Source organism: Carica papaya, chromosome 5, assembly GCF_054855325.1.
Source record: "Carica papaya isolate Zhongbai chromosome 5, ASM5485532v1, whole genome shotgun sequence".
NCBI lineage: Eukaryota > Viridiplantae > Streptophyta > Magnoliopsida > Brassicales > Caricaceae > Carica > Carica papaya.
In genome coordinates, this window is record NC_142313.1 from 7600998 (window position 1) to 7625750 (window position 24753).

Consider the following 24753-nt stretch of genomic DNA (forward strand, 5'->3'; position numbering starts at 1 on the left):
AAGTACCCACAAAGCTAGTCATTGTGATTTTCCAGTTTGTGGGTCCCACACTTATTCAGGATGTTTTTCCTCGATCAAGCAATGGATGTTATAGACCCAACAGATCATGATCATCAAAGTACCATAAGTAACGGGAACCGTCTGATGTGATAGACCCAGCGGCACCTGCGCGTGTCTTAGTACTGCCTACTTAACGGTCATGACCGCTTAGGCGCTTGTCTTCTTTAACACTGTTTAGCAAGTGGGTCCCTCTTCCCTCTTCTTCTTCATCATCATCTTCTTCTTCTTCTTCTTCTTCTTTCCCAGTTAACCCTCCACCGCTACAAGCGAAGAAACAACGCCCGCCATTCTTGTTTTTTAATAATAATATATTTTTTTTATTCTCTCTTTGATTCTCTTCGGTAGTCTCTCTCTGCATCTTTCTTTTCTTTTCTACATACCCAGAATTCTAAATTGATTTGTTCGCGGGGAATTTGTATTTTTCCGGGCGAAAGACATGCAAAGAGCGCCCCGAAACCTGTACTGTTTGAATTTTCATTTACTCTCTGTTCTCTGGTTCGATCAAGGAGAAGCTAATAAAGGAAGAAGAACCAGACAAGGAGGGTAGAAATATCAATGTACGACGCCACATTTCTGAACACGGAGCTCTCAGAGCCCGCATCGATTTTCGGTCTCCGTCTCTGGGTAGTTATCGGGATCCTCTTGGGTTCTCTTATTGTCCTTGCTCTCTTCCTCCTCTCTCTCTGTCTAACCTCGCGCCACGAAACCTGTACTGTTTGAATTTGCATTTACTCTCTGTTCTCTGGTTCAATCAAGAAGAAGCCAATAAAGGAAGAAGAACCGGACAACAAGAGAACGAAATGCCAATATACGGCGTTTAGTGGGGAGAGCAGAGGTACTGTCAGTGCGAGTGAGACGGCTTCGTTCGCAAGTGGGACATCGGGCCGGAAGTGTGGCATCTCGGATGGGGTAGGTGGTATACGCTGAGAGAACTTGAGGCTGCGACCAATGGGTTATGTGAAGAGAATGTGACTGGTGAAGGTGGCTATGTATTGTGTACAGTGCTGTTTTGGCTGATGGGACTTGAGTTGCTATCAAGAATTTGTTGAATAACAGGTAACAGTTAACAGTTCTAAACTTCACCATTTGACCTTCGTTATTTAACTTATGTGTTTATGTATACTTGTTATATGCACTTTCTTTTTATAATTGTTTGATTGGTTGATTTTGAAGTCTGAGATTGACTTTTCAAGAGGGTAGTTCTGTTTCATTGGTTGATGGAAGAAGAGAGCACAATGAGCTTTTAATTTATGTTCTTACTGTTGTTCTTTTTCTGGAAACAATCCTATTGCTGTCGTTTGAGTCCTTTTTTTCAGAATCTCTATCTCTTTTCAGCAACTGGGTCTCCAGTACTTCGGCAGAGAAGCAGATTGTTATTTTGTTTGTCTTGCATTTCGTGAAGTCTAATTTTCATTTTTCTTTAGACAAGAACATGAAGGTGGTCTTTGGTGAACTTGAATTAAATGCAAGTCCACATTATCTTCCTTCATGATTTGAATATTTGTTTTATTTGTTGTTGGGTTGGCTTGCCTTAAAGGAGAAACAACAGACTCCAATTTAATATCCTTTCACTATAATTCCAAGTAAATGCCGTTCTGAATTTGATTAGTAGCTTTTGTTAATTCTCTCTCCTTGTTTAGGTGGATACTATTCTGCATATAATTGCCTCTGCTTCTGGAGTTGGATTTTGGACAATTCATGTTACCATTGCATTTTTCTACAAGTATCATGACAACATAAACTTCTAGGGGTCAAGTCGAGAGGGAATTTAAAGTGGAGGTGGAAGCAATTGGCCGAGTACGACCCCAGAATCTGGTCTAGTTGCTTGGTACTGTGTTGAAGGTGCATACAGGTATTCAAATCATGTTAATTTAAGGATTGGGTTGTGTTTTCTGTTAGGAACTACTGAGGTAAATTCTCACTTAGCTTTCTTTTGTAGGATGCTTGTCTATGAATATGTGGATAATGGCAATTTGGATCAATGGCTCCATGGTGATGTTGGGGAAGTCAGCCCTCTTACTTGGGACATACTTATAAACATCATATTAGGAATAGCTAAAGGGTATAAAACTGTTTTAGTCTTTAGTTTCATCATTCAGAACTACCAAGTTTTTTTGTGCTAACTTTGTTTATGTGCTACTGTTATGACTGCAGATTGGCCTATCTGCATGAGGGCCTTGAACCAAGGGTTGTCCATCTGGATATTAAATCTAGCAACACATTACTTGATCGCCAATGGCACCCTAAGGTCTCTGATGTGAACTCGGTAAACTTTTGTGTTCTGAGAGGAGTTGTGTGACAACTTAGGTGATGGGAACTTTTGGGTTGGTTCATGCTTTCTACAGTTTCATATTTAACTTGGTCATTTCATAATCATTGTTTTTACAGAAAAAAGCAAGAAAGTGACATTTTTTTTTTAATGAATTGCTAGTTATGTTGCTTTAGAATATGCTTGCACTGAAATGCTGAATGAAAAGAGTGATGTCTATAGCTTTTGCATACTTATAATGGAAATCATTTCTGGAAGAAACCCTGTAGATTATAGTCGACCACAAGGAAAGTTTAGTTTCTGCAACATGCCGAATGATTTGTTCGGAAAATATTTGCGAAATAACCATGTTGAATCTCGTTCCTTAAATTATTCTAAGTAACATTAGAGTTCCTCTTTATTATTGGCTAACTTGGGAATGAGGAAAAAAATTTCAAGTGAACTTGGTGGACTAATTAAAAACTATGGTTGGAAACAAAAAATTTGAGGAAGTAGTTGATCTGAAGTTGCCTGAGATGCCTGCTTCGAAGGCACTTAAACATGTTCTATTGGTTGCTCTCTGGTGTGTGGATCATGAGGCAACACAGAGGCCTAAGATGGGACATGTTGTCCACATGCTTGAGGCAGATGACTTGCTATTTTCTGATGTAAGTAACGTTCTCTTTTTAAAATATAGACCAACAATTTACACATTAACATGTGGAGGTCACTGTAATTGAAAGAGAACCATCCAATTCCCATCCAATAATCAACAAGTGAGGCATACTGTTCTGAAGTTCCCATCACCCAAGTTGTCACGTAACTCCTCTTCGAACACAAAAGTTTAGCGAGTAAAATATGATGAAATAGTTGATATGAAGTTGCTTGAGATGCTTGCTTCAAAGGCACTTAAACGTGTCCTGTTGGTTGCTCTATGGTGAGTGGATCCTGATCCAACAAAGAGGCCTAAGATGGGACATGCTATCCACATGCTGGAGGCAGATGACTTGCTATTTCATTAAATAAGTAATATTTTCTTTTTAAAAAATAGACCAACAATTTACTGATTAGCATGCGGAGGTCATTGTGTAGCTTCTACAACTGCCGTATGACCTGTTTATGTTCCCCTGAATTTGCGGGAGCATCAAATTGGGAGAGAACCGTCCAATTCCCATCATAATGATCAACCAGTGAGCCATACTGTTCCAAAGTTAAATAATAAACGACTTGATCGTCCATCTTTTGATATAAGCGAAGGGGAAGGTTATGAAATGTCACAGGTTTGTAAAGATCTACCCTGTGCATTGTTGGAAGATAAATGAGCTTCTGGTTTCATTGTGTATCCTGCAAAGCCACAATAAACTACTGTGTCCTAATATGTTACTTGAGTACCTCTCTAAGGACTTTATGCTGCAAAATAGATAAGCCTACTTCTCTTATATTGGATGATTGAAACTGGCAACTAACAGCCCAATGATCTTAGATAGGAAGCTTTATATATTTTTTAATGCTTAGTCAGATGAATTTACACTCGGCTTTGGGAGAATTGAAGAAATGTAATCTTCATGAATTTAATTTGGGGCCTAGGCTTCTTATACTATGATTTGACACGTGTAGAATAGATCTTTATTGTTATCATAATTTGCTTCCATTGAATAACTTGTAATAGTTTACTGCACAATTTATTAGCCTACTGAAATACCATAAAAAAAGTCAAGAGCATCTGACTTTATTGATGTTAATAAGGCTTATTTATTAAAGCTATAAGTGCTTTGAGTTTGAATTTCAATCATGTGAGAGCCTTTCTAGAAAGCACACCTCATAATGTTTTGAATATGAGATTTTGGTTTTTCTTGAGAACTAGATCATGCAATCAAACATAATTTAGATGTTTAATGAGAGAAAATTTAGTTGAACTACTCCATGATATCTTACTTTTCCAATAGTGAGAGGGACAGAGAGGGGGAAAGGTATGATGGTTTTGGGAAGAGGTGGAGAAGTGGCTAAGGGGAAGGACGAAGCGCTCTGAACGAATGAAAGGAAGGAGGAGAATACGGTGTTGAAGGAAGAAGGTCGGGTTTGGAGTGAGAAAGTTTTGAAACATAGGGACATAGGGGGGATGCTTAAGTGCACAATTTGGGTTGAATGGTGACAATGTTATAAGAAGTTGTTATGAGAAGACATATTGACCAAAAATTGTCATTTTCTGGCCATTGAGTAGAGAACATTTGATGTTATCAGAGAAGGGAGTCAGCCAAAATGGGATCATAGTATCTGAAAATGGTAGGGAATTTCGAACCTCCATTTTTTTTGGCGATAAGGATGTGAAGTGGCTGTTATAGTGTTTCAAGGAGTTTTTCTGGGTGGGGAGGAAGAAATTTGGACATGAATCATAATACCCTGTTTGGATAAATTTTAGTAATAGTTAATTAATGTATGACAATAACAGTGATTGGATGATAATAACACAGGATGAGAATGATAATTTTTTTTATTTTTATTTTTTAAATGATTGTATATTAATATATGTTAATGACATATTTTTGTTTCGATAATAGAATGGTATGGTTGTATTTTCAGTCAAATTACTAATTTACCCCTATATATTATATGTAATAATAAATGATATATAAAAAGTATATAATAAAAAAATAAATAAATTGTTTACCAATATAATTACATTTGTATTTAAATAAATAATTATTACATATAATCAAATTAAATTTTTATATTTAATAAAATAAATAATAATTTGTGAGGATAAAAATAGAATTAGGTATATTATATGAGAGTATAAAGAGAAAAAAGTAACTTGTGGGTCGCATACCACCGATTCAGTAGATTTAAAATTTATCCCCAATTTGACAGTCAGATACCATTTGCTACCATTGGAAGTTGAAATAAATATAATTTTCTCACACCCGTAGAGTACCATACATTAAAATCCTATCTTTCACCATGATCCAAACAGGATGTAAGGGATAGTCAACGCTTACTATTGATAGTGTTGTGTTGGAATAGGAGAGGTTGATTTTTGGTTTTTCTAGAGTGTCAGAGGTGGTTTTAGGAGGATTTTTATCCCAGGTGCAGAGAAGGCTGATGGTTGGTGGAATATGATGTTGACTTTACATGAGATGGTCGGGATTAGGTTTGAAGTGCCCAAAAAAAGAAGAAAGATGAGGAATAGACAACAATCTAGAAAAGTGTTGTTTCTAGAATTCAAGAAGGCCCATCGAAGATGGTATGTTGTCTATCATGTGAGGCCAAGTTGAAACTACAACTGAAATTGAGGAGGAGAGTTTCATTTGCAAAAGTGTGAAGCTGTCAACAAAGGGACGTAAATGGGTTCTCATGAAGCTTGAAACTAGTCCTAAATCTAGAAATTTCAAATTTCAAACCTAAACGTGATGCATTTGGACCGCGCAATTTTGAGCCAAACCAAAACATGATCTCAAGTAGTAGAGTGGGGCTAACAATCTATATCCGGCTCTTAAAATAGGTCTAAAACCTTGAATGGGTTGAGAAACAGAGGTGGGCCAGTCCGAAAGTATTTTTGGGTCGAAAAAGGAAAGTGGATTGATGAAGCTGGGTCGTCGAAGAAAACCCAAATGGATGACAAGCTGACCGGAAATAACGAAGAGGAGAATGGGCTGGGTAGGGAGAGTAGTTGGGTCGAGAAAACAAGTAGGGACTCTTGGGCTGGGCTCCAAATTGGGTTAAGGAGGAGATTTTTCTGGTTGGGGTGGACACAATTTAAGAGGTATGAAAACTTGACAGGAAAAAGAAAACCCTAACTGGGAACGAAATGGAAGAGGGGCGGCGGGAGGAGTTTTTGGTGGCTTCAGACGTGACGAAGGTTTCTCAAATAAAGAAAGCAAAAACTGAGAAAAAAAAACTGGTGTACAAGGAGAAGGACAAGAAGGGAGATGATAGGTCGAGGTCATTTTTGGTGACTATGGATGTAGTGAAGTAACTTGTCTCGATGCGAGAGGACGAGGAGGGAAAGGGTTTGGAGCTGGTTCTAGTGGAAAGGGAGAAGGTGGCTAGTGGCAGCGAAGGTGAAGAAATATTGTTATTGCAAATCCTGTCTGGTTTGGTGGTGGAGGAAGAAGGTGGTCTGGTGGTGGATTTGAGAGCTGATGAGGATTCCGGTAGGTTTTGGAGAATGTTCAGAGATTGAGTGATTGGTGGGAGTCTCTTTTGATGGTTTAAAGGATAAAGTAATGATTATTTTTCAAGAGATTGGAAAGAGAAGACAAGTGAAAGAAAATGAGGAAAGTTAAAAGCCAAGATGAAAATAAGACAATTGACAGGTCGAGGGAATTGTGGAAATTAATAGGAAAAAGAAAACCCTAACTGGGAACGAAATGGAAGAGGAGACGTGAGAGGTGTTTTTGGTGGCTTCAGACGTGACGAAGGTTTCTCAAATGAAGAAAGCAAAGACTGAGAAAAAAAAAACTGGTGTACAAGGAGAAGGACAAGAAGGGAGATGATAGGTCGATGTCATTTTCAGTGACTATGGATGTAGAGAAACAACTTGTCTTGATGCGAAAGGACGAGGAGGGAAGGGGTTTGGAGCTGGTTCCAGTGGAAAGGGAGGTGGCTGGTGGCAGCGAAGGTGAAGAAATATTGTTATTGCAGATCCTGTCTGGTTTGGTGGTGGAGGAAGAAGGTGGTCTGGTGGTGGATTTGAGAGCTAATGAGGATTCCGGTAGGTTTTGGAGAATGTCCAGAGATTGAGTGACTGGTGGGAGTCTCTTTTGATGGTTTAAAGGATAAAATGATGACTCTTTTTCAAGAGATTGGAAAGAGAAGACAACTGAAAGAAAATGAGGACAGTTGAAGGCCAAGATGAAAAGAAGACATAATTGACAGGTCGAGGGAATTGTGGAGATTGATCTCCATAATTAATTATGATGGCCAAAGAAAGGGAGATAACAGAGGGGAAGGGAATCAATAAACTGTGTAGGTGATGTTTAACAAGTTAATATCTTGGAATGTGTAAGATATCAATGATGTTAAGAAGAGATAGGTTATTAGATAATGTTTAAATAGATGGAAGTCAAATGTTATTTGCCTATAGGAAACGAAGATGGCTTCACTCACCAAAAGGGTAGTATGTAGCCTATGGAGGATTAAGGAAATGGGTTGGAGAGAACTCGAGGTGCATGGTGAGGCAAGATCTATTCTCATCCAATGGAAGGAGGTGTTGTATTGGTAAGAGGGTGTTCTGTTTCATATCTTTTTAAAGAACATAGTAGCGGTTCTTGTTGGGTCTTCACCAGTGTGTACAATAGAGGTGAAGGGAGTGAGAAGAGAATGTCGTGGGATGATTTGGAGGATTTTAGAGGTAGGTCGATTTAGCCATGGTAGTGGGTGATGGTTTAATATGGTGATGTATAGAGGCAAAAAGAACGTGTAACATTTTTCCCATGGCTAGTTGACAAGTTCAAGGACATGGTGGATTGTCTTGAGCTCATGGATTTACCGTTGACTTGGGGGGGGGGTAAGTTGATTTGCTCTAATTAGAGAGTTAATTCATCATTTTTTAGAATTATTAGATTCTTAGTTTCTGTGGATAATCAGTTGCATGTGGGCAACATGTGTCAGAAGATACTATGAAGGATTATCTTTAATAATTTCTCTATATGTTTAACGGTAGATGGTATCAGACGTGGACTGTGTCCTTTTAGATTTGAAGACAAATGGCTGAGGGTGGATGAGTTTAGGAGAAGGTTAGGGAATAGTATTAATACAGTGGGGACGACAAGCTTCAGGGTTTTCTAGAGATTAAAATTTGTTAAAGCTGAAATTAAGAAGTGAAAGGAATAAGGGAATAGGTATGAGACGGAGGTGAAGACAATGCTGGAGGAGATTGAAGATATTGATAGTATGGAAGTTGATGGTCTTTTTTTTGATTGGATACATGCCCAGGAGAGAATCTTTATAGCTAAAATTGCTTCCAGGTTACAGATGGAAGAATCTCTTGGAGGCAAAAATCTAGGGATAGATGGACTAGGTTGTGGGATCACAGCACCTAGTTCTTTCATTGCATGGCCAATCATCATCAAAGAAATAACTTCGTGGAGAGGATGGAGATTGGTAACAGAGTTGTAAGGGGTCGTGAGAGCTTAGAATGAAGGCGAAGAGTTACTTTTGTAGACTATATGAGGAAGAGGTGGAGCAGAGACTTAATTTGGATGATATTAATTTTAGAAGTCTGGATGATCCAAGTAAGACAGTCTGAGAGAGGCTTCATAGAGGAGGAGATTTTTTATGGTATCATGTTGTGCAAGAAAGATCAAGCTCTTGGTCCGGATGATTTCAACATGAGTTTCATTTAGGAGTTTTGGATCGTAATGAAGGAAGACATTATAGCTATATTCCAAGAATTGTATGAAGCTGAGTCCTTTGTTAAATCCTTCAATGCTTATTTTTTGGTACTCATTGTCATGCTTAGTGGGACGCGTGATATTAAGGACTTTAGACCCATTAATCTTGTAGGGAGCATTTATAAATTGATTGCCAAGGTTATTGCGAGAAGGATAACAAAGGGTCATAGATAAGGTGATTGGAGATCGTCAATATGTTTTTGTGGGAAGTAGGCAAATCCTGATATGACTTTGATTGCAAATGAAGCATTGATGAATTGACACATAGGAGGAGCAAAGGGATATTATGCAAGTTAGATAAGAGAAAGAGTATACAATTTGATAAAAAAGGGCATACTACTATCAATAGGTGTTTCTTAGGTAAGAGATCTCTTTAATCATGTAATCATCTACTCTTGAAATGTCAAACATCTCACAAACTCTAGAGCATGATACTCGGGCTTTTGGGGATCTCTTGGGTAATGGTAGATTCTGTTTATTCTGAACTTCTGGCATGGGAAGGTCTTAGTAGTAATAAAGCGCTTAAATTAATCCCTTTTACCATTTTCTGGGTTATTTGGAAGGAGATAAATAAAGGGTTTTTGAGGGGCTTGAACAAGATTTTAATAGCATCAAATATAAATAGTTCCATTATTTTAGCTCTACTATTTTAGGGCATAATTTAGAATGTTTTGAAGATTTAGATTCTATTGTAAATATTCTAATTGATATGTAAATTTTTTATAAATGGGTGATGCTCCCTTATCACTTCACATTAATACATCTTCTCTTCTTTTGTTTTAAAAACAAAAAAAGTTAGATAAGAGAAAGCATATCATCATGTGAATTGACATTTTGTTGACTATATACTATGGAGGATGAGTTTTGGGAAAAAATTGGAAGAGATGGATTAAGACTTGTATTATTACTACTTCCTTTGTGGTTCTTGTTAATGGGCCCCTTCATTATTCCTTAAAACTTCTCGAATGCTAAGGCAAGATGGTCTAATTTATTCTAGGTTGTTTGTAGTAGTCATGGAAGACTTGAACGACATACTTACAAGAACAAAGCAATACGGGGTTTTTAGAGGCTTAAATGTAGGGGTGAGGGACTAAGTTGAAGAAATTACACACTTATTTTTTGTCGATGATATTTTGCCTTTTGTGAACTGGGAATAAGATCTTTGTTGAACATTAGATACATTTTAATTGGTTCTCAAGCAATTTCAGGGCTCAGTATCAATTTTGCTAAGTTTGACTTGGTGAGATTGGGGACTATATGTGATCCAGAAAGTTTGGCAAGAGTATTAGGTTGCAGATTCGTGTATTTGCCTATTAAATATTTGGGTTTACCTCTTGGTGCTAGCTTCAAAGAGGTAAGGATATGGGATCCGATGATGGAGAGATTTGAGAAGAGATTAGTAAGTTTGAATATGGGTTTTTTGTTTAAAGGGGGAAGACTCACGCTTATCAAGAGTACATTGGGCAATCTATCTTTCTATTATATGTCAATGATGACTATTTCGAAAAGTGTGATAAAGAAGTTGGAAGCCACAAACAGGTTCTTATGGGGTGACATGGGTGAAAGATAGAGATACCATTTGGTGGCATGGAGTGAGCATAAAAAGCCATTACATCTTGATGGCTCGGGATTGAGTCTTTGTTTGAGATGAACAAGACATTGCAAAGTAAATGGTTATGGAGATTTATAACAGATGAAGACATGTTGTGGAAAAAAACAATTGTCGCAAAATATATCATAGATGATAAAAAATGACTTACCAGAGAGATCAAGACCACATTGAAAAAAGTTTGTGGAAAAAAAATAGCCAACGGAAGGAAAATTTTCAAGAGTATGTAACATGGAAAGTGGGGAGGGAGGATCAAATTAGATTGTGGGAGGATTAGTGAATGGAGGGAGGCACTCTGAGAGAGTGATTTACTCATATTTATGCAATTGCCCAACAGAACGACATCACTATTTATGACTCTTTTGTGGAGAACAGTAGTGGTGTGAAAGAATGGCGAGTTATTGTGTCGAGAAAACTTAACAATTGGGAGATTAGTGAATATGAGGAATTTTTGGGCATGTTGTCCTATATTTTTTTGGATGGAAGCATCAACTCCTCATGATGGTGCCTCACTTCCGACAGACCTTTCTCAGTCAAATCCTTTTATAAGAAGTTGTACAAGTATGATGATAATGACTTTTGTTTCCTTGTCAGGCAACGGTGGAAGACTTGTGTTCTATCCCATATTTCTTTTTTCACTTGGAAGGCTAGTAGGGATTGTCTATTGACCATTGACAATATGAGGAAGAGGGAAAGTATATTGGTTAATGTTTGTTATCTTTGTAAGAGAGATGAGGAGACTTATAAGCATGTTTTGATGTGGTGTCTGGAGATTTATAAGCTGTGCACCCTGGTGTTTGGGCTGCTTGGTATTAGTTGGATGATGGCAAGCTCAGTAAGAGAAGAGATTTTCATGTGGAAGGATGTTAGCACCAGGCAAGAAAAGTGGAAATAATTCCTCTCTCTATCTTCTGGGTGGTTTGGAAGGAGAAGAATAGAATGACTTTTGATGGAGTTGATGACGTAAATGGTTTTAATATTTTTAAAAATAGATTATGTATGACCAGACCAGTATCAATGCATCGGATCCCATCAGAATTCTGCAGTTAAATGTGTTTGGGCGAGAGTAATACTATGATGAGACTTCCTGAAAAGTTCTCGTGTTATACTAATCTTTTTATTATTTTAAAAAGAAATTTTTAGAAATAGATGCTTTCATACTCTTGATTTTTTGTTACATACTCATCATCTTTATTCTATGAAGAATTTAGTGGAACTTGTTGATACTCTAATTGATTTGTAAATTTGTACATGGGTGGCAGTTGGTGCCTATATCAATACGATTCATAATTTGTATTTAAAAAAGAAAGATTCGATATATTTCTGTAATCGATTTGTTATCTCATATCTATAAAAGAGTCAACGAAATTAAACCTAGTTGGCTAATATAAGGGCAACATACACGCTAGTTTTTCTATCTAATTCTTTCCTATGAGATTCTATAGGTTCCAATTGTCTGTTAGAAATGATATTCAGCTGTACTATCTATGAGTTAGGTCAAATTGAGATTCAATGGTTCAAGCCTTTAGCCTTCCTCATCAGGCTTACTACGAGCTTAGCTTTCGTTTAAAATTGTATTTGGTTTCACATTTTTCTAAAAAAAGTTTTGGGTTAAATTTAGAAAAATGTCATGTACTTTTATTATTTCCTCCAAATGTGACATATAATTACATCTCTTTTTGACATATACTTTTAAGTATCTCAAATTAGGACCAGTAAATCATTTTCTTAATAAATTTGATAATTTACTTTTAAATATGTACAGGTGTGATGCCAATTCTAGTATGTACTAGAAGAGTGATCATTAGGTTCTAAATTTACTGGTCATTTGCCTAAAGTATGTAGATAACACATCCCATCTTAAGCCTCTTTGTTGCATCGTGGAACAACCAATAGGACACATTTAAGTGGCTTTGAAGCAAGCATCTCAGGCAACTTCGGATCAACTACTTCCTCAGATTTTTCGATTTCCAGCCTTCGTTTCTATCTAGTCCACCAAATTCACCTACAATTTATTTTTTCCTCATGCCCAAGTTAGTCAATAAAAAAGAAGAACTCTAATGTCACTATAATTTAAGAAACGAGATTCAACAAGGTTAGTCATTAAAAAAAATAATTTACCTTATCAGGCATTTTGATGATTGGAACTTGTAGAAAGACTTGCTGCTCTTGATGAACCTGGTATAAAGGCCGACTGATCTGCATAACTTAAGAATTATTTTGCTGCGTTTTGCTGGTAAAAAGTCCATTGCTGTAATATTTTGTTTGTATGGAAACTCCTGGATCGCATGTTTCTTCTCCAGTTCAGATATGGAATGTATAGTAAAGAACTTTACAAGAAAATCACTGTGAGGCTGAGGGAAAGGAAACCGAATAGGGAAAAGTCGTGTATGTACGACAATGTTGAGGAGTGGTGAACTGATCCAGCAAGAGTTAATTAGGGTTAAGATAATTGAATGGATCTCCTTGTGAAATTAAACAGACTTTTTAACCTATTTCTTTAATATGGTGGATGAGTTAGTTTTCAAATGGGTGATGAGTCATGGATAAGGTTAAAATGATCATCATTATATAAGGAATGAAGCAAGCTTGACATAAGATGTACAGTCAATCTTATCTAGATCCCATTTGCCCGTCCTACTGGACACATTTCTTTCATGCACTATGCCCATTATACAATTAGTCTCACTTGAGAAGAGAAAGGAGCAATGAGAGCGTTGTCTTGTAGTTAAAAAAAAAAAAAAAATTGAAGAGAAGGAAAATAATAATAATGCATCTCTAGTTGCCAAAAGCTTCAAGAAAAGCCCGATTGTCATGGACCCAGATGACAAAACGACGTCTCTTTCCGGTGAAATTCTGCTTCATCCATTCCTTTTAAGTGGTTAATATTGGGATAGTATATTATCCAATTAATATTGTAATACCCATTATGCTGTCTACAGTCCCAGACTATATATAAAGCTCTCCATTATTGTAACATACATTGGTGCCTTTTAGAAATCAGACAACTTTTTGCCGCATTCTCACGAAAGATTCCTTCTGAAACCCATACCCAAATATGACCATTTCACCACACTCTCAAACTCACTTTTACCGTAGGATGTTCTAATCTAGTTAAAAATTTTAGTATTTTGAACTTTGTGGGTCAGGATGTTGTTCCTCGATCAAGCAATGGATATTCTTTCCATCATGTTATTGGTGGGACCTCTTTAGATCATGATCATCAAATGTCACGTGGATCGTCCGATTTCATAGACCCAGCAGCACCTGCGCGTGTCTTAGCAACTGCCCTCTTAACGGTCATGACCGCTCCGGCGCTTCCATTCTTTAACACTGTTTGGCAGTGGGTCCCCCTTCCCTATCTTTGAAGCGGGCAAAACCCGAAATCCCATATGTAAACCCGGGGACATACACGTAATTCACTGTACAACCACGCGCCGCTCGAGCACGCGCGCCACGCACTCCAGCCAGGCAGAGAAAAACAGACAGCTCATTTGGACCCGAAAAGACTTGGAGAAAGTTTGCATATATGAATATTTTATTACTTACATATTACACCCACTCAACCCTCTTCTTCTTCTTCTTCTTCTTCTTCAATTAACGCTCCCCTGCTAAAAGTGAAGAAACACCGTTGCCATTTAAATATCATTTAGTTATTTTATTCTCTCTTTGATTCTCTCTTCCGTGTAGTCTCTCTCTGCATCTTTCTTTTGATTATTTTCAATTCTTTCTTTTCTTTTCTACATACCCAGAGTTCTAAATTTATTTGTTCGCGGGGAATTTGTGATTTTTCGGGCGAAAGAAATGCGAAGAGCACCCGAAACCTGTACTGTTTGAATTTGCATTTGCTCTCTGTTCTCTGGTTCAATCAAGAAGAAGCTATTAAGGAATAAGAACCAGACAAGGAGGGTAGAAATGTCAATATACGACGCCGCATTTCTGAACACGGAGCTCTCGAAGCCCACATCGATTTTCGGTCTCCGTCTCTGGGTAGTTATCGGGATCTTCTTGGGTTCTCTTATAGTTCTTGCTCTCTTCCTCCTCTCTCTCTGTCTAACCTCGCGCCGCAAAAACCGTAAACTAAATGTTGACCCCACCGCCATAGCTAGCCCACCAATCTCCAAGGAGATCCAGGAGATCGTACATCATCACCAGCCGGCACCAGATCATCACTACCCGACGCCGCCGGTGCCGGAGATTCAGGTTGATATAGGCAAGATCGAGCACCGTGTTGTTTTCTCGGACCGGGCGTCGAGTGGGGAGAGCAGAGGTACTGTCAGTGCGAGTGAGACGGCGTCGTTCGCGAGCGGGAGCGTCGGGCCGGAAGTGTCGCATCTCGGATGGGGCAGGTGGTATACGCTGAGAGAACTTGAGGCTGCGACCAATGGGTTATGTGAAGAGAATGTAATTGGTGAAGGTGGCTATGGTATTGTGTACAGTGGTGTTTTGGCTGATGGGACTCGAGTTGCTGTCAAGAATTTGTTGAATAACAGGTAACGGTTTTAAACTTCACTTTTTTACCTTCGTTATTTAATCTATATGTTTATGTATACTTGTTATATGCACTTTCTTTTTACAATTGTTTGATTGATTGATTTTGAAGTATTAGATTGACATTTCAAGAGGGTGGTTCTGTCTCATTGGTTGATGGAAGAAGAGAGCAGAATGAGCTTTTAATTTATGTTCTTACTGTTTTTTTTTTTTTTATCTGGATACAATCCTATTGCTGTTGCTTGGGTCTTGTTTCGAGAATCTCTATCTCTTTTCAGCAACTGGGTCTCCGGTACTTCAGCACAGCGGAAGCAGATTGTAATTTTGTTTGTCTTGCATTTTGGGAAGTCTTCAACTCACTAGTTTTGGTTTTTGTTTAGGCAAGAAAATGAAGGTGGTTTTTGGTGAACTTGGATTATGTGCGAGTCCACATTATCTTCCATTATGATTTGAATCTTTGTATTAAAAGTTTCTGGGTTGGCTTGCCTTAAATGCGAAAGAACGGATTCCAATTTAATATCCTTTCACTATAGTTCCGAGTAAATGTCTTTCTTTATTTGATTAGTAGCTTTTGTCAATTCTCTCTCCTTGTTTCGGTGGATATAATTCTTGATATAATTCAGTGGAGAATTTCATGTCATCGTTGTATTTTTCTACAAGTGTCATGACAACATAAACTTTTAGGGGTCAAGCTGAGAGGGAATTTAAAGTGGAGGTAGAAGTAATTGGCCGAGTACGACACAAGAATCTGGTCCGGTTGCTTGGCTATTGTGTTGAAGGTGCATACAGGTGTGCAAGTCATCTTAATTTAAGAATTAGGTTGTGTTTTCTGTTGGGAACTACAGAGGTAAATTCTCACTTACCTTCGTTTTGTAGGATGCTTGTGTATGAATACGTGGATAATGGCAATTTGGACCAGTGGCTACATGGTGATGTTGGGGAAGTCAGCCCTCTCACTTGGGACGTACGTATAAATGTCATATTGGGAACAGCTAAAGGGTATAAAAATAATTTAGTCATTAGTTTCATCATTCATATCTACCAATTTTTTTTTTGTGCTAACCTTGTTTATGTGCTATGTTATGATTGCAGATTAGCCTACCTGCATGAGGGTCTTGAACCGAAGGTTGTCCATCGGGACGTTAAATCTAGCAACATATTACTTGATCGCCACTGGCACCCTAAGGTCTCTGATTTTGGACTTGCTAAACTTTTGTGTTCTGAGAGGAGTTACGTGACAACTCGGGTGATGGGAACTTTTGGGTTGGTTCATTCTTTCTCAATTCATATTTAACGTGGTTAATACATAGTAATTTTTTTTACCAAAAAAAGCTAGAAAGTAACCTTTTTTTATGATTTCCTAGTTATGTTGCTCCAGAATATGCTTGCACTGGAATGCTGAATGAAAAGAGTGATGTCTATAGCTTTGGCATACTTATCATGGAAATCATTTCTGGAAGAAACCCTGTAGATTATAGTCGACCACAAGGAGAGGTTAGTTTCTGCCACATGCTGAATGATTCCTTCTGAAAACATTTGCAAAATAACCCTTCTGAATCTTGTTCCTTAAATTATAGTAACATTAGAGTTCTTCTTACTTATTGACTAACCTGGGAATGAGGACAAAATTTCAGGTGAATTTGGTGGACTGGTTAAAAACTATGGTTGGAAACCGAAAATCTGAGGAAGTAGTTGATCCGAAGTTGCCAGAGATGCCTGCTTCAAAGGCACTTAAACGTGTCCTATTGGTTGCACTACGGTGTGTGGATCCTGATGCAACAAAGAGGCCTAAGATGGGACATGTTATCCACATGCTTGAGGCAGATGACTTGCTATTTCGTGATGTAAGTAATATTTTCTTTTAAAATATAGACCAACAATTTACCGATTAGCATGTGGAGTTATTGTGTTAACTTCTACAATTGCCATATGACTTATGCTCCGCTGAACTTGCAGGAGCGTCGAATTGGGAGAGAACCGTCCAATTCCCATTGCAATGATCAACAGGCAAGCCATACTGTTCCAAAGTTAGATAATAAACGACTGGACCATCTATCTTCTGATACAAGTGAAGGGGATAGTAGTAGGGGCCATCATCAGCCAGCTAGGTGGAGATAATGCATAAAGAGAATTAGGTACTAACAAGTTTAGGCCTATCTGGTTTTAAAGTTTGTTTCTCATTGATTCTGTTTGCTCTATAGTATATCTCTGTACCTTCAGTTCTCAAAAGCAATAAACTGTATTTCTTCTAGCTTAGCTTAGTATTCTTTGAGATATAGCTTACCTCATAATGGGATGCAATTGTATAATTGAAAGAATTCATTGATCATTCTTATATTTACTGTAATTTAGATCAATTTTGTTATTTGTTTGTAAGATAACTTTATCTACATCAGATGGAATGTTCATTCTCATTGGTTCCATTCTGAACTACACTTATTAATCTTTTTAAGATTCTTCTGCAAGTTAGTTTTTATTTCTATTCTGCATCGTTGAAATGTAGATTGTAGATTGCTGCTGGGCATATTTTTCTAGATTTCTATTGCCATCAATGCCAGCGCCTGAACTGGCTGATTATGAGCGATGGACCACTTACCAGCTATTTTGATGGAAGTACTTAGATCACATCCACATCAATGTCCAACTTCAAAACTGCAGGATGGTTGTGGGAAATGGACCCAGTAACCATATGAATCAATTTTAACGATTTCTGAAACATTTTCGTTCATTTGTTTTTTTTTCTTATCCAGATTAGGAACCAGCTAGATTGGTATGCAATTTATAAATTAGGAAGGGGGTGGATTGATTGGCTTCATGGCCTTGACTCAACATCAACGCGAGAAGATGATGTTGCAGAAAAAGTCAAGTACGTGAAGGTTGCTCCTTTCCATCCCTTCTTTAGAAAGAATTGGTTTTGGAATTTTCTTGTGGTCCAGATCAACAGCACTTCTCTCTGACAGTCTCAGGTTCATCTCTCTCTGAGAATTGCTTTATCCTTAACATTCCCCTAAATTGTACGGCACTGTTGCTAGCTATTTGAGTACACCAAGCAAACTCTTGTTTTCTGGGTTTGTTTTTATGTTGAATTTGGTTTTCTTTTTCCTACTCTGGATAACAGTGCCCTGAACCTAACCTAACCTAATGATCTCTTCTTGATTTTGAAGAACAGTTTCCTTATCTGACAACCCGACAGCTTATTTATATGTCTATGATCTTAATTTGTTTTTTCATGGTTTTGAGCTGTGCTTGTCTGTCCTATATGTTAAATATAAGTATAGCCTGTGGGAAGATGGCGTGTGCATCATGTGATTGAATTATTATCATTATTTATTGGTAGAATTAAAATTAATAGTTTCATTTTGAATGACAAAATTCACGTTATAGAGCATTGAACCAAATATCCCCCCCACCCCCACAAAAAAAATAATAATAATAAAATCACAAGGTGTGATTGCAATAAATTCAAACTATGAAGAGTAAAATTTGTAGGAGATGGTAATATATATATATATATATATATTTTAATTTCAAAGATTTGTACGTAATATGGGAGATGATGGGTAACTCCATTGGTAATAAGCCATTGAATTAAAGAATTTACGAGTCTAAAGTACTTTAGTTGCAGAGCTTATTTAGTTGAAGTGAGCAAGGAGATAATGATCTCCAGCAAATAATTTCTTTTTGAAATAAATAATAAATATTAAATATAATATTAAAAACGAAAGAATTGTATGGCTTGGCTTTTTCCTTGACTTGTAACTTCTGTTTTTGGTTAAGTAATAATGTATTTCTTATATTCCTTCTTCGCTAGCAGACAAATGTACCCATGAGAGAGAATCAGGACCCAGATTTAACCCAACACCAGATGTTTATACACACACACACATATTTATATGAAAGGTAATAATATTAACGAAGAGAACAAGTTGTTACCTTCCTTGTGTTGGGAGTAAGTGGTCATTTTCTATTTATGGCAAAAGAAAGTTGGTAGAGGAAAGAAAATTTAAGCAGCTGAATTTCTGTTTTACACGTTAGTGCTAGAAAAAGAGAGAGGGGTGGTGCATAAACATACCTTGCTCTTTTCTCAAGCAATTCACTTCAACTAGCATCACTTCTTCATCCACTATGAGAATTCACATTTCACACTCATTACCAAATGTTACTTAATACTTGTTAAAGAATAAATTTCTCGAGGTAGTTCGCTCAAAACCTGAAGCTGTGTTGTAGTACTTATTACGGTATGTAAATCTAAATCCAAAGCCTTATTATAAAAATAATGTGACGACTTTGTTTTCACCAATAATTGATTAGTTTAATAGTTAGTACTTTATTTTTTCGTAAAAAGTCGTTGATAAAAGTCAAGTTGTATTTTCACGTATTTTTTTTATTTAGAAGTTATATATTGTTAAAAGAAAAACAAATCAAAGTGTTAGAAAGAAAATAAATTAGGATATTAGAGAGGAAACAAATTAGGTTAAAGAGGAAAGATATTATCTTTCGCAAACAATTGTTATATTTTTTTTTTCGTTTTATAAAACTTATATATATAGAACTGTGATATTAAATGAAATACATATCAATCAAAATGCTATTTTAATATGATATCAGAGTTTTATGTTAAAAAATCTCTAAATTCCTTTATAAATTTTATTCAACTTTTATTTAAAATAAAAACCTAAAAAACGTCAATCTTCACGGTCAACCTCCACCCTCCTACCATCGACCACCACTAGACTAACTAGTTTTATCACCAACTGACCTTTATAATTGGCCCTAGAAGCAATTGTTGCTCCCTGCAACTACTGGTCATCACTAGTAGTAACAAATCGTGACTCATGACACGCTCTTCTTTATCCAGTTTTGCATCCAATAACAGTCCACAAGCTCACACCTACGCACATAACTCTCTTTGTCGCCTTCATTGTGACTAGACATGAATAACTTCGCGCAACTACATTTTCTAGGTAAATCATTATGATCTTTTTCAAAAATTAGTTACTTTTTAATTCTTAAAGGATATCAGAGGTAACATATCAAAATACTTGAGCATATTTCTTTATGAAAAATTTTAACTACAAGTTTCAATCAATTCAAGTTGTGTATCGATTCATAGGAAAAGATAATATGAGCTGGTCTCAATTCATTCAAACTACCTTAAAAGGGAAAAGAAAGCTTATACATCTTTTAGGTATCAGATTCAATCCTAGAGACCTTACATTTAATGGCTAGGATGAAGAGAATTCTATGATCATGACATGCTATAACTCCATGGCTTTAGAGATATGAAAAACTGTAATGTTCATTCCCACACCAAAGACAGTGTGAAATACAATTGGTAAAACTTACACCAAAATCAAAGACGTCATACAAATTTACAATATGATAATCAAAACATAGTTTACAAAATAAGAGCACATATCAGTAAATAAATATTCTAATATGTTAAAAAATTTATGATATAAATTGAATTGATACCATAATTTGATAATGGATTGCAGCAAAGATACAACCCATCTTAAAAAGTTGTAGAAAAATATTGTACATATTAATTTTTGGCATAAATCCAGAATATGATCAAATACAAATTTAAATATTACAAAAAGAACAAATATCATCACTTAATGATATAATTTCCATTGTGTCATTAGAAGAAAGCAATAGAAAGGTCATGCCCAAACCTCGTTCCATTGATACTTCAATTCTAATCTCACGAGATTCTAAACCCCACCAACAATCAAATGAAGTAAGTTACCTGAGACAATAACTCTGAGAATCAATATTATAGATAATATTTAGTGTACTTTTTGTAGAAAGTCAAGACATACCAGAGAAAAGTGTTGGGAACTACATGACAAGTCTAATACTTCCAGTAGAGAATGAGGATATAAAAGTACCACATAGAAGATTCCTAAACATATTCATATACCTAACTAATGACAAGAAGAAATTCATCCACTGATCTTACTACTTTTAAGACCAAGATTGAAAGATTGTGAAATTAATTGAAAAATCTTGATAAGCCTACAAGTACAAGTTAATAAAACTCTTATATATGTTTTCTTTTCCACACTATATGAACGTCTTAGATACTACACACTTTGAAAATTCTTGAATTGCAAACTCAAGAACCACTAATTATATGACAAATATTTATGAACTTTTTAATATATATGTTCTCTGTCCAAGTAACAAAAAGATTATCACTGCCGATGGTTCCCTAAATATCATAGCAGGCAAGGGAAACATTAAGTTTAATCATATTATTATCTTATAAAATGTGTTGTATGTTCCCAAATTGTGCATCAATCTTGTATAAGTAAATAAATTATCACATAACTTAAACTACAAAATAACATTTCATTCTTGTAATTGTGATTATCAAGATCATAATTCAGGAAGTTAAGGCCAGATACGAATTCTACTACTTGAATACACTTGGGAGACCATTCTCGAACATTACCACCGACTCCATACACAAAATTTGCCTCCATCATAAGAGACTTGGACACCCATCATTCTCCATTTTAAACGTTATATTTCCTTTATTGTTTATAAATTTAAAATATAAAAATTTACACTATAATATTTGTAAATTTGTGAAACATGTCCTAATAGTAATAAAAGAAGTTCAGTTGTATCTTTATTAATTCATAATGATATTTGAAGACCATCTCACACGCTAATATTTATGAGATATGATGATTCATGTCATTTATTGATAATTATATTAGAATGGCTTGATTATTTTTATCAAAGATCAAATTTGATGTTAATCATATCATACCCTAGTTTTAAATATGATAAAAATTCAATTTGGAACATGTATAACAAAAGATTTTGTAGCAACAATGCAAGGATTTATTGTTCAATCACACACTTTTATCATTTTATGTATATTTGGATGTCACGTCTGTTGAAGAAGAATCATACTTTACCCAACTTTCTATTTAGAGGGAGCCTATATTAGAATATAAAGATATAAAATTTTCAATGGACTTTAACTTACCACTTTTGCAACATACCTCAAAATGTTATCACAATATAATGTTTAGAACCCACCAAAAAATTCATCATCATAAAAGAATATTTATAGCCCACTTGAAAATTCATTACCACAATAAAATTTTCAAAATTGATAAATTTTCTCAAGTGAATAGAAGGAAGAAGATATTGAGTATTGAGACAAAATCAGTCCAAGAATCTATTCTTAATCTTAGAATTATTATAAGTCCTAAAAAACTTATACAGTTACCTGATAATGATATAAAAATGCATTGAACACTTTATATCTCATCACGTAATTTTTATCTTTTGATAATTATTTATTGACCTATAAAAATTTTCTCGCAAATTCAAGTAATAAATATATCCTTAAAATAGTATATGAAACATTATCTTATAAAAAATGAAAAAAATGTTATGAGTATAAAAATCCCTATACTTGAAAAAAATCATACTTGGAAAATTATGGATCTACCAAAAGGCAATAAACAAATGTGATGCAAATGAGTGTTCTCTATCAAATATAAAGCAAATGGAATAATTAAGAGATATAAAGTGAAACTAAAGACAAAATATTATACATAGATATATGGAATAGACTACTAGGAGAAATTTATACTAGTAGCCAAGATGAATACTGTTTGAATCTTATTATCATTAATTGTTTATTTTGACTGACAATTACAATAATTTGATGTAAAAAATGTCCTCTTACATGAAGATTTCAAAGAAAAAATTTACATTGATATCCCACCAAACTTTGATAAAGGAGCATGAGAAAATAATATATGTAAACTAAATAAGGTTATACATGGACTTAAGCAATCACCAAGAATATGGTTTAGCAGGTTTACAAGGGTGATGATAAATATATGATTTGAGCAACCTCAAAGAGGCTACATTATTTTCATAAAATACTTAGAGATATGTGGTGTTACAACTCTTTTAATATACGATAATAACATTATCATAATAGGAAATGATGAAAATGAACAACAAAATACTTAAACAATACTTAGCAAAAGAATTCATAATCAATGAACTAGACAAATTGAAGTATTTTATGGGAATTGAAATTGTTCAATATAAATATGAGCATTTTTATTTCTCAACAGAAATACATTTATGACTTGTTAAAAAATGCTAACAGATTAATATGTAAACCAACTAGCGCTTCTATTAATTATAATCACAAATCATGGATAACAAAGAAATATACTATAGATTAATTGAGAGATTGGTCTACCTATCCCACACAAAATTAGACATTGCCTATGTAATAAGTGTTAAAAGTTAATTCATGCACAACCTAAAAGAAATGCACTTATAAATAGCCGATAGAGTATTGTAATACTTAAAAGAGCCACAAAAAAATTATAATAAAAAAGAATGGTAAATTACTTCTAAAAGTCTATATCGATATAGATTATGCAGAGTCAACTGTAATTAAAATATATACTACAAACTACCGTATATTTCTTATGGTCAACCTATTCACATGAAAAACCAAAAACTAAAAATGTAGTTGCAAAATCGAGTGCAAAATTAGAATTTCGAGTAATGGTATATGAACTATTATGAATAATTTTTTATTTATTTAAAAGATCTTAAAATTAGGTGAAAAAATTCTATATATCTGTATTGTAACAAATCGACCATAAAACATTACTTGTAATATGGTGCAATATGATTAAAGCGAATACATTGAGGTTGAAAGACATTTTATTAAGAAGAACTTTATATGCCGTCATACATGCCCACAAGTCTCTATCTCGCGGACGTGTTAATTAAATATGTAAGCAATCTAATATATCTTTTATAAGTAATTATTTATTTCTTTTTTCATTCTACAAAATCTATATATATATATATATACTCGTAATATTTAATAAAATAAACATCAATCAAAAATTATTTTTAACATGAATACCACCTGTATCCTCTAATAAAAAATAAAAGTAAATGTCCTGTTCATTATACTATTGTCGTTAAGTATATATATTTTTCTTGTTTATTTGTTTATACACCAATTCTAAATTTTTCTATGATTTAGTTAAAAATAAATTATATACGTTGAGAATAAGAGATTCACAAAAATATTTATATTTTTACTTGTCAAAAGAGTAATTATGATAAAAATTAATTTGAATTAAAATATCATTTTCATTCAAATCTTAATCTGATCTGAATTGTATTTTCATATATATATATATAATGATCCATAGAAGAAAATATAATCATAATTGTCTTTCTTAATTAAGTATTTTCACCAACATAATAACATTAATTGTACCTATAAAAATAATTAGATTCAAAGTAAAATCATTTAACTACATTCAAATACGTAATTGTATTTTACTTTCTCTATAAACATAGTTAAGCTACATAGATTAATTACGTAAATTCTTTTAACTACATTTTAAATAAACTTTAAAGTATAATTAATAGCTCTTCATATTCTATTAAATTATCCACTACACCATGTAATCCTCCTAATTTTACATTCCATTCCCTCACTCTTTCCTATACAAATTCCAAGTAAGATCTAAACAATAAAATCCCTTGTAAAATTTGTATAAAAGAACTTTTAAATTTACAGTAAAAGCAAAATTCAAGTAAAATAGAGAATTATAATATTTAAATCATTTTTACGTCACTAAGAATTAAAGTACATTTTTTTCCACCTCAAATTATATTGATCTTTCAAAATATTTGAAGAGTATAAAATTATTATTTGTTTAATAAAAAGGAAATTACCGAATTTTTTTGTAAAGAAACTGTCAGTTCTCTTTAGCCGTTGGATTTGCACCGACTCACGACTTCAAAACCAATCCAATCCGTCCGATCTGGTTAGACTACCCAATAAGACTGCGTCTACTTTCCACGAGGCCCACCACGACTTTATATATATTTTAAGGTATGATATCATTTTTTCCTTTTGTTTTTTCTAA

General features: G+C 34.9%; 1 protein-coding gene and 1 pseudogene across 4 annotated transcripts; both read left to right on the forward strand.

Annotated features, from left to right (window-relative positions):
* Positions 1 to 580: 580 nt before the first annotated feature.
* Positions 581 to 4030, forward strand: LOC110807092 (putative serine/threonine-protein kinase At1g01540; annotated as a pseudogene). Its single transcript, XR_015819389.1, has 6 exons — positions 581 to 1116; positions 1809 to 1912; positions 2000 to 2122; positions 2215 to 2384; positions 2492 to 2625; positions 2768 to 4030. The product of XR_015819389.1 is annotated as a putative serine/threonine-protein kinase At1g01540 (transcript).
* Positions 4031 to 13293: 9263 nt separating this feature from the next.
* Positions 13294 to 17977, forward strand: LOC110807091 (putative serine/threonine-protein kinase At1g01540). Of its 3 annotated transcripts, none has more exons than XM_088220645.1 (8): positions 13294 to 14802; positions 15485 to 15589; positions 15677 to 15799; positions 15893 to 16063; positions 16165 to 16294; positions 16435 to 16644; positions 16757 to 16935; positions 17551 to 17977. In XM_088220645.1, exons 1-7 carry the CDS (start codon positions 14225 to 14227, stop codon positions 16916 to 16918), a joined length of 1479 nt encoding a protein of 492 aa, XP_088076771.1. In that variant the 5' UTR covers positions 13294 to 14224; the 3' UTR covers positions 16919 to 16935; positions 17551 to 17977. The 3 variants fall into 3 exon arrangements, with proteins under 3 accessions (XP_088076771.1, XP_088076772.1, XP_088076770.1); XM_088220646.1 differs by lacking the exon at positions 17551 to 17977 and adding an exon at positions 17304 to 17469; XM_088220644.1 differs by lacking the exon at positions 17551 to 17977 and having other exon boundaries at positions 13295 to 14802; positions 16757 to 17235.
* Positions 17978 to 24753: the final 6776 nt, after the last annotated feature.